Raw genomic sequence first — 10,043 nt, 5'->3', positions numbered from 1 at the left:
ACGGAGGGTGCCTCCTGCGGGCTCAGAGCCAACTCAGCCTAGCTCCAAGCTCCTGCTTGAGCTGCAAGTGGCCTACCCTCCCCAGGAGGGTGCCTGCACCGCCAAGGGAAGGGGAGAAGGCCTGGCCGAGGACAGCAGTGTGCGGACCAACCATATGAGGCCGAGGGGAGGCCACAGACTCGACACCCTCGTAAACAAGGGGCCGACTGTGCAGCAAAGAGCCAGCTGAACCTCCCTGGACACCAGACACCCAAATGCTCTTTTCTTTCGGTGGGAACGGGAAGTGAGAGGCCCTAGCACTAGTCTTGGGAGTAGGAATGTTTTACTCCCAATCCCACTCATCTTTGGCTAAGGCGGACGCGGGGCTGGTGGGGACAGCGCTTAGGAAAGGGCAGCCCGCTGTCCTAGGTCAGGATGCCCGGGCGTCAGAACTGGCTCTAGAATTAGAGCCTTTCATTTCCTGCAAGACTGGGGAACCAGAGACCCCCCCGAAGCCTTCTAGACCCTGAAAAATTCAATGTCCCGTTTCTGAATTGTGCCAGGCAGTCGCTCCAAGAAACGACTCATTAGGAGGCTATGAAGCCAATTAGGTGTCTGGGGACAGAAAGCAGGAATTTTCTGTGGCTGAGTCGGGGCCCTTGGCTACGAGTGCAGTCATGGCTGGCAAGCAACAAAGGAGACAGCACCAGTAAATAACAGCTTTATTGAGCACTCTTGTGCTGGCACTCAACTCAGTTTACCTCCTACCTGGTCAGTGACACAGGTGCTGCCACCCCACCTTGCCAGGAGGAGGAACGGATCACAGGGGCTGCCTGCTGTGGCGGGTGCAGCCACTTCGCCCACAGCTACAGCCACTGAGCTGTGCTGCCAAAGTCCTCAGAGAGAGAACCCGGCACGCAACAGATGCGACTTCTCCCTTTCTGCCATCTGTCAAGGAGGCCATCGGCCCCAAGCCCCATGGAGAAGGGACCAAAAATCTCCCTCCTGCAGCCCTGGCTCCTGCTTTCTGGGGGCCATTTGCTGGGACTGGGCAGGGCACCAGCCTTGCTCAGGGACCCCACCCCTAGACAGGCTTGAAGTCTCCTCCCCATGGTGGAGCAGCCCCCGGGCCTGGCTTTGCCAGGTTCCCCCCTGCAGGTTGGCATCCCAAGAGGCGAGGAGCAGAGGCCCATCCTCCCTGCCGCGCTGCTTTGGCCTCTGCCTGTTGCTGAGGCTGTGCTTGGCCTCATGTGGTGAGAACAGCTGTGTGGCTCAGGGCCTGGCCAGCTGCCCACTGCCCACCTCCCGCCTGGCACCTGCCATCTGCCCGCAGCCGCCTCAGGTGAGGGAGCAGCCAGGAGCTGCTGGCACACGGCTCTGGGGCTCAGGCGGGCCTGGTGCTCGGGTGGGGAGCCAGGTGAAGGACGTGGACTCCCCACCTTGACCGGGCCTGCCCGTGGGGGTCCATGGGGGGCAGTGCGGGTGCAACAACGTGGGGCGGAGGCTGCTGGGTTGAAGCTCTCCCCCCGAGCGACACCTGTACACCTGCCCTCCCCACCACCAGCTCACGGGGGACCCCGGCCCCACCTGTAAACTGGAAATCGTGACCCGAGGTGCCCGCCTCATCCAGTTGACGTGCTGTGGGTGAGCATCACATGGGGGGTGTCTGGCTGTGGGGGTCCTCTCCCCCTGGCTGTCAGTGGCAGGGGCTGGAGAGGAGGGTGTCCCCGCCCGACACCTGGTCAGACAGCCTGGTGAACACCGAGTAGAAACCCAGAAATGGTGGCAGTGGCGAGGGTCCCAGGGGCTGATTACCCTCAGGCCTGGGGCTGCCCCAGCTGGGGGGGGGGGTGAGATGCAGCCAGCTGAGTCCACCACTGCATGTGGCTCCAGGATGTCACACTAATCACCCTGGGCTTTACGATGCTAATAAATTTACATCCAGAATTCGGTTTGGAGCCTGGGGTGGCAGAATGACTTAATTTGCTTCGTCTTTAAGCGAGAGGGAGTGGAATTGGATAAGGGGCAGCACAGATGTTTTGATGGAGGTTTCAGTGAACAGCCGGGCAGCTCCAGGGAGCACCAGAGCCAGTCGGCCGGGCCAGGTCGTCACTATTCTCGGCTCTGCCGTGGCGGTGCCCTCCCTGCTCTGCCAACCCAGGGGTAGGGCCTCCGGGGAAGCAGCCACAGTGGCAGATGGGGAGGGGGCCTTTATTTCTCCTATGGATGGAAGGTCATTATTTGTGGGACAATCTGAGGGAGAATGCGGGTTGAAGTGCAGGGATTTTCACACGTTTGGGCTGTGGGGGCCGGGGGAGGAGGGGCCCTGCCTGAGGACCCCCCAGTGGACTTCTTTCTTAAGGCCATCACATCCCCATGCACCCTGTCCCTTTCCCCTCAGAGCACCTGGGGCCCCAGGAGCCCCAGCGTTGGCCATGTCACTGCTCTGCCCCAGGGAGGACGACGGGTAGATGCAGGCGGCGGCGGAGGGGACGGTTCCCTAACGAGAGGGCTGAGCAAGGCACTGGAATCACAGGGGTGGGGGCACGGCCCTGAGGCCCCAGCCAGAGGCAGCTCCCGGGCCAGCTACTCTGGGCTCCAGGACAGGTGGGCCCAGGCCCAGGGCTGGGGTCAAGCCAGGGAGGTTGGGGGACCCCAGGCCCTGAAGCGGAAGAAGGCACATTGAGAATGCAGCGCCCACCAGCCTGCTGGGTCTGAGGGTGGCAGGCCAGCCCGTGCGTGCGTGGTAGCCAAGGGAGGCGCCTGGGGGAGCTGCAGGTGGCTGGGAGCCTGCCCTCCTTCCACGGGGATGGGGCCGGGTGCTCCATCTCACTCCCCGGGGCCCGAGGGGGTGGAGGGTGTGAGCACTAAGCATCCCTGGCCCAGCTCCCCAGGGAGCCACCCTAGTGTGTAATCGGGGCAGGGATGGCCAAGCCGACCTCTGCCCTGTGACCTGACCTCCAGTAGGGGGACCACGGAGCCCCCTCCCACTACATGCCCAGAGGTGCTCCTGAGCCACTGAGGGTGGCAGGTGGGTGGTACCTCCCTCTAGCTGCAGCCCACCCTGCAGGAGGCCCCTGTGGGCTCCAGTGAGGAAGTCAGGAGAGCAGAGACCCCCTTCAGGGATCCTGAGCTGGGGCTCTGAAACCCAGCTTCTGGGCTGCTGTCTCCCTGCACAGAGCACACCCCAGCCTGCTCTGGAGCACACCACGGGCTCAGGACCCAGAACCGAAGCTGGCGCCCACAGCAAGGGCCCTTGTAGCTCAGGCTGGGAGCCCTGGTGCCAATTAGCATGTCCTGGTCTTGTGATCTGGGCTGGCCAGGACCCCCTCGGGGTAGCACTCAGCAACTCCCAGGCCCGGTGGGGAGCAGGGCTAGGGCCTGGGGGTCGCCTGTGAGGAGACAGCAGCCACCAGTGGAGCCGATGTCCCAGAACAAGGATGGGGGGGGCTGGGGGGGCGGAGGAGGTGACCACGTGTCCTTTATAAATAAGCAGCAGCGCCCGCACTGCCTCTCCCACCGCAGGCGGGTGGGGGTGGATGTGTGTGTAAAGCTGAGCGGACGAGTCCTGCCCCAAGTCCGGCTCCGGGAGTGTCGTGTGCCCAGGCCTCGGCTGGCTGGAGCGGCCCCTGCGGGAGGACCTGGGGAGAGGCCAGGTGGGGAGAAGACCCCAACTGGAGCTGTGGAGGGACCCCCCCGCCCCAAGAGCCCCGGCCTCACCCGTTCTCATGGAGGTCGGGGGGGGTGACAGTGTCATGGCTTAGTGGGTGGGGAGGCTGGGGTGGGCCGGAGCCCCTCCCGGCACCCCGGACGTGCAGCGGCTCGGCCTTCAGAGCTGGGTCTCGCTGAGGACGATGTTGGCCGTGACGAAGAAGAAGCAGAAGAGAGCCCAGAGCAGCACGAAGGCCACCCAGAAGGTGTGGCGGAAGGGGGACCTGTGCTTGTTGAGGGCCCCGGGGCCCAGGGCCAGCTGGGTGTCCCTGCGGCAGTGATAGACCAGGAGGGCGGGGATGACGTACTGGATGCCTGTGCCCGCGTAGGCCCCCGTGATGCCCACCAGGGACTCCAGGTCGTGGGTGCAGAAGGCCACAAGCACGGGCGGCGCCAGGGCGATGGCGGGGAACACCACGCGGTCCACCGCCCACGGGTAGGTGCCGCCCTCGCGGTGGAAGAGCGTCTTCCAGTTGTTGCGGAGCGTCACGGCGATGATGGGGAAGTTGGTGCTGATGGTGAAGACGGGGAAGAGGCCCAGGAAGAAGCGGATGGCGGCCGGGCCCACGACGTCGCAGCGGGCGAAGTTGAGCGTGTACATGTCCAGGAGGCTGTCGCCGCGGAAGGAGAAGATGGCGGTGAAGGAGAGGAGGCTGTAGAAGGCCAGGATGAGCACGTAGTCCAGCAGCACCAGGCGCGTGAGGTGCCGCTTGGAGGCCACGGGGGTGACGAGGGACGGCAGCGAGTGCTGGCACATGAAGGAGTAGACGCACACCCCGAACAGGTTCCGGACCCCGGAGAGGTCGGCCAGGGGCGGGCGGCCCTCCCCGTGCCCACGCCCGATGCGGACCAGGGCCAGCACGATCATGGTGGCGAACGCTGGCAAAGGAGAGAGGGGTGTCAGCCGGGGTGGGACGGGGAGGTGCAGCCCCCAGGGAAGGGGCTGTCACCGAATGTAAATCTGTGCAAACCCACCCCAGGGTCACGCCAGGGGCTTCTGATCTCCCCAAAGCTCCATGCCTGGGGCAGTGCCTCTCCCAGGTCCTGTTGTCTCCACCCTGATAAAGTCTTGGGAATGCACCCCAACAAGCCCTGGGGGCGCTCTCAGGCAGTGCTGCCAGGTTCCCCGCAAGGAGTAGCAGGGGCCGGGGCTCACACTCCTCCTGTCTTGGAGCTGGCCAGAGGGGAAGAAGGGGCACCAAGGACTTGGGAGGGGACGTTCTCCTGGGCTGAGGGCAGCTGTTTAATACGTCTCAGGGGAAATGAGCTGTTTAATACATCTCAGGCAAGAATGCTTGGCCCTGAGCAGAGGTGGGCACCAGGGGCTACACTAAGCAGGGAGCTGCCAGCGGTCACTTCAGGGAAGAAAAGGCACCAGAGACCGATGCTGGGGAGCGCTGGAGGGAAGGGGCACGGTGCCTGGCGGCAGTCGAGAACAAGGCAGTGCCGCAGACCCTGGTTTGCTGCAAAAGTGGAAGAGGCCCTGTGGCTCTGTCCGACCTGAGCAAGTGGGATTTGATCCCCGATGAAGACGTGGCTCACCCAACAGCCTTTTTAATAGTCCCCTTCCCGCCCTCCAGCTGGACATGGGCAGCCAGCCCTCCAGGATGCCAGCAACACGGCCACTGAGCCAAGGGCGCACACAGTGGGGCCATCAGTCCTTCTAGAGAAAGCTGATTCTTGCCACGTCCCTCTGGCTTCTGCCATCCAAATCACCCAGAGCTGCCACCGTGAGCCACTCGACACCCGGAGACCGCTGGCGTCCCTGTCTCCGATTGTGGAGTCCAGGAACCCTGCTGTTAGATCGGCCTCGGTGAAGCCCACGACGATGACACCTGACATTTCCTGGTAAGCAACACGGCCAGCCGTGCACGGGCAGTGGCTGCCACAGCTCCCAAAGTAGGGGTCTCCGGGCCACCTTGGCTCCCTGGAAGGAAAAAGCCTTTCTCCCGGGACACAGAGGAAGCCAGACTAGTATCCTTCCACAACGACACTGCGGAGTAGGAGCACCAGGAGCCTCATCTATTTCCTTTAATCAGAACTGCCTGCCAGCTCAGGGACAGGAGGGAAGGGGGAGAGGGTGAACGGCCTGTGGAAATTGCCAATAAAGAAGACGATTTATCTTTTGCTCTTAACGCCCGCTCTTGCTGTCCCGCTGCTCCTGAGCCAAGGGCCCTGAGACTCCTCGCTCCAGGGACACCACAAATCTCCCCAGCTCCGGTCCCTCAAGGGGAAGGCGCTGACCCACTTCCAACCTCAAGGTCTCAGCTGGGGAAGCGGCCTCTGGTTTAACCCTCTGGGGGATGAAGGAAAGGCACAGGGCAGCCCGAGGGGCCTTCGGGAGCTGCCTGCTCCCTGGGGGACAGCTCAGGACCCCGTGTGGCCTGATTTGCCAGACATTCTGAAGGTGGGTGCAGGGGGGAGAGTCCTGTACACGGGCTGCCACGCAGGGAGGGGCTGGGTGGGGACCCAGGGGAGGCGAGCCAGGGTGGAGGTGGGCTCCCCTCATGCACCAGCGAGCCCATCCTGGGCCAAAAAGGGTTATGGTGTGGTGGGGCCTCCCCTGGGGCCACCTGCCCGCTGACTAGGTTTTCAAGGGGCTGCAGGGGGGTTCAGGCACCACAGGTAGGGCCTGGGGGTCAGGGACCGGGGCCACCAGCACCCAGGGCATCACCTTTGGCCCTGGCACGGCTCCGGCCTGGGGCGAGCTCAAGGGTGAGCAGGACTTGGAAATTCTCCAGCTGCCCCAGGGAGGTGAGGAGGAGGAAGGGGGAAGTTGGCTGTTCAGCCGGGATCACTCCCTAAGGCTGCTCCTTCCATCCCGGCCGAGGCTGTGGGTACCAGGGCCCTGTGCATCTTTTCCTTGGTGTTAAAGCTCCACTTGCTCAACGATTCGCCCCCAGGGCCGGCCTGCCTCGCACCCCCATCCGCCTGACTTCCTCCAGACGGATGAGAATGGGGCACAGGAGGGCGGGTCACAGCCTGAGGCGCTGACACCTAAGCAGGCGCAACTCCGAGTCCCGGGAGGCGGCTTCCCCTTCCTCACGAGCTTGGAGTTAGATGGACACCAGGAGGGGCCCCGAGCGGCTGCCACTGCCTGCTCAGTTGGTGACGTTGGCAGCCGCGGCCACTTAGGCAGAGGGCCTTCTGTCCCCCAGTCAGGGTGAGCCAGGAAAGGTCAGTGGGCTCGTGTGACACCAGCTTTACGCTGCTGGAGATGTCAACAACTCAAGTGTGGCCGCCGAGGCAATATTTTGTACTGAAACACATTCACAAGCATTTAATGAACCATCAGCTAAGCTCTCAAAGCCATTAGGAGAGAAACGCCGCTTTCCAGACGCACAGTCACCCCCCTCCTTTCCACGCTGTGAGGGTTAATTTTGTGTGTCGGCTTGGCCAGACAAGGGCACTCGGTTGTCTGGCCAAACACTGGTCAGATGTTGTTGTGAAGCTATTTTATATTATGAGATGAGCATCTACTATCAGTAAAGATTACCCTGGATAATACGGGTGGGCCTCTTTCAGCCGGTATAAGATCTTAGAAGGAAAAACGAGAACTTCTGCCTCAAGACTACAGCGTTGGCCCCGGCCTGAAGTTCCAGCCTGCCGAACGGTTTCTGAATCTGCCAACCCCACAATTGCATAAACCAACTCCTTAAAATAACCGCTTGATACACACACACACACAGGCACATGCACACAATCGGTTGTTTCTCTGGAGAACCCTGACTGCTATAGACACCCTTTTCCTTCTTTTGCCAGCAAGAGTCAGCTAAGAAGTCCTTGCCAGGAGCTGTTTAACTCCCAGCTGTCTGTCTCTGTCTTCTGCAGGACGAAGGCAGGCAGAGAACAGCACAGCTGAGCAAAACCTTTCTAAATTCCTGCCCATGGGGGAGGGAAAGTGGTGCTCATTTACGGGGGGAGGAGAACAAAACCAACAAAAACTCAGGGCTGGCAGAGCCCAGCCCCTCCTGAATCCCTCAGGGCCTGTACATCCCTGCCCTCCTGGGACCCTCGCCATGGGGCCTGACTGGCTGGATGAAGCCATAACCGGGCCAAGACCTTAACAGGAGCCGGAGTGACTGGTTCCCGGGCCTGGTGCTCTGAAGCTCCCTTTCGGAGCATCCCAGCAACCCCAGGGCACCTCTCTGGGGTCTGTCCAGGTGGGGGCAGAAACTACGGCTGTCAGCAGCCAGCACCAGCCCTCTGCTCTCGGAGTGGACAGGAGCGTGGCCTTCCTTGGGAGCTGAGGTGTGGGAAGAGCTCCGGCCGGGTCCTCCAGGGAGCAGAGCAGTGGCAGGCCGGCACTCCCCGGGCTCCTGAGCCACGGCACGGTGCTCCCTGCTGCTCAAAGGCGAGCTGTGCGGCCTGCACAGGACTCACCTTTTGCAATCCTGGGGTCTGCATGGGGCTGACCCCTGGCACACTGCACTGGGGGACACGGGTCAGGACCCTCTCTGTCCTGGAAGACCCCCTGGGCAGCCGCTGAGGGAGGGCACAGCTCCCCTAGGAGCCCAGTGCTCTCTCCCCCAAGACTGGCTTTGGGCTTATGCTGGGGACGCCCCCGGGCCTGCCTGCGTGCTTCCCAGGACTCCCCTGGCAGGCAGTGGTGCCCCTCTTTGGCCCTGCGAGAGAAGCTCTCACGGCTCTGCTCTCTGCCATGGCAGCCACGGATCACACATGGCTGCTGAGCCCCCAAACGCAGCTGGTCTGAACCTAGATGTGTGAAAGGGTAAAATATGCACTGGATTCTGAAGACTTAGTATGGAGAAGGAATAGAAACTATTTCACAACTCCTCTTTAAGTGTTGATCACAAGTTCGAACAATAGTTTCAATGTTTGACTGAATAAATATATTAAAATTTACTAAAAATTTCAATGCGGCCACTGCAAGATTAAAAGTTCCCTCTGTGGCTTGCACTGTTTTGTTGGACAGCGAGGGCTCGCTGTGACCCTGTGTCTGCTCCATGGGGCATGGGGTCTGTGATGCATTGGACCTGCTGGGACGGGGAGGTCTGCTCCTGGCCCGGCTCCCCTAACTTGACCCCTCTGCGCCTGCCCTGGCCAGAGGGACACTGATGGCCTAGGGTGGGGTGAGACCTGCACTGAGCCTTCTCGAGAAGCCAAAGAACAAACAGGCTCAAAGAGGCTCAGAGTCCCTGCAGCTGCCCTGCAGGGAGAGGCACTGGCCGGGCTCGGAATGTTCTGGAAGAGGCCTGTGGTCCTGGGCCAGCTTTGATAAAGGGCGGGCTAGCATGGAGCTTCTCTGGAACCCTGGAGGGCTCCTGCCCAATGGCCTGTGCTCAGAGGGGGACAAACGCCCATCATTCTTGACCCCACACAGCTGCGCAGAGTCATGCCGCCAGGGTCCAGGAAGAAGTTGCAACTCTCCTCCCCACGGTGCTGCTGGAGCCGCGTGCCACCCTCCAGCCCTGGGTCAGGCCTTGCCTTCCTGGAGAGGTGCCCCCTCTACTCACTGACCTCTGAACCGGCTCAGATGCCCCCGAGGCTGGGGTAGTCTCCAGCCCTGGCCACCCTGAACACCTGCTGTCTGGAGTTCTGTGTGTGGCTGTGGACATGAGCCGGCGCCACCTGACGCCTCTGACACCGGGAAGGTGGAGGCCCATTCATCAGGCGGCTGTGGGGTTCTCCAAGCAGAGAATCAATATGCCAGGGCTGATGATGACGGATGGCCGGTGGCGTGCCTGCCGCTGGCTCCAGGCAGGGGGCTGGATCTGGGAGGACTTGGCAGCAGCTCTTCCCTTGCCCTGCCCTGCCCCTGGGGGAGCTGGGCCCCGACATTGTCTCTGCACAAGGCGGGGTCATCAGAGCACAGCCAGGGCTTGCTGGGGAGGGAGGGGAACAGCTCACGTGGGCAATGCTGGCCCCGGGGGAGAGCTGCTGACGACCAGGCAGTTCCCCGGCCCTGAAAAGCAGGAACAGGTGCCTGGGTATTTGCCCCACCTGTGAAAGGAGAGCCATTCAGCAGGAAGATGGGTGAGGGCGGGTGGGGGCGGGGTCCTGACATCTTAGAAAGAGCCAGAGAGAGGCTGCTGCCGAATAAATGAGCTCAAGTTCTCAAGTTGGACTGCATTCAACTCCTGGTTCTGCCACTTCACCAGTCATCGAGGTGGAGGTTGCTGAACTTCCTGGTGTCCCTGGAGTATCACCTTTTACCCCGAAGGTGATCACAGAGCCCATCTCTTGGGGCCACTGCGAGGCTGAAAGGAGGTGCCATAACGGCTTTGGGCAAAGACTGGCCCACAACCTTTGCTCAAAAAAATGTATTACTTATTATCGTCATGGCAATCTTATTTCCATTCTGAAAGCCCAGGTCCCATGCAGGAAGGAAA

At 61.8% G+C, this 10,043-nt stretch overlaps 1 protein-coding gene across 3 annotated transcripts in view; it reads right to left on the bottom strand.

The window, feature by feature from the left end:
* Positions 1-685: 685 nt before the first annotated feature.
* The window catches only part of TMEM104 (transmembrane protein 104), a 59,670-nt gene continuing 50,312 nt past the window's right edge, over positions 686-10,043 (bottom strand). For 2 of the 3 annotated variants that reach the window (XM_037809334.1, XM_037809336.1), the window contains exon 10: positions 686-4,569. In XM_037809334.1, the coding sequence (XP_037665262.1) occupies positions 3,809-4,569 (761 nt within the window). In that variant the 3' untranslated portion in view covers positions 686-3,808. The remainder of the gene's footprint in view (positions 4,570-10,043) is intronic. The other variant, XM_037809335.1, reaches the window with a different exon arrangement.

The sequence above is a fragment of the Choloepus didactylus genome, chromosome 18, assembly GCF_015220235.1.
Source record: "Choloepus didactylus isolate mChoDid1 chromosome 18, mChoDid1.pri, whole genome shotgun sequence".
NCBI classification, from domain to species: domain Eukaryota; kingdom Metazoa; phylum Chordata; class Mammalia; order Pilosa; family Megalonychidae; genus Choloepus; species Choloepus didactylus.
This window is presented reverse-complemented; position numbering and strand designations above follow the sequence as displayed.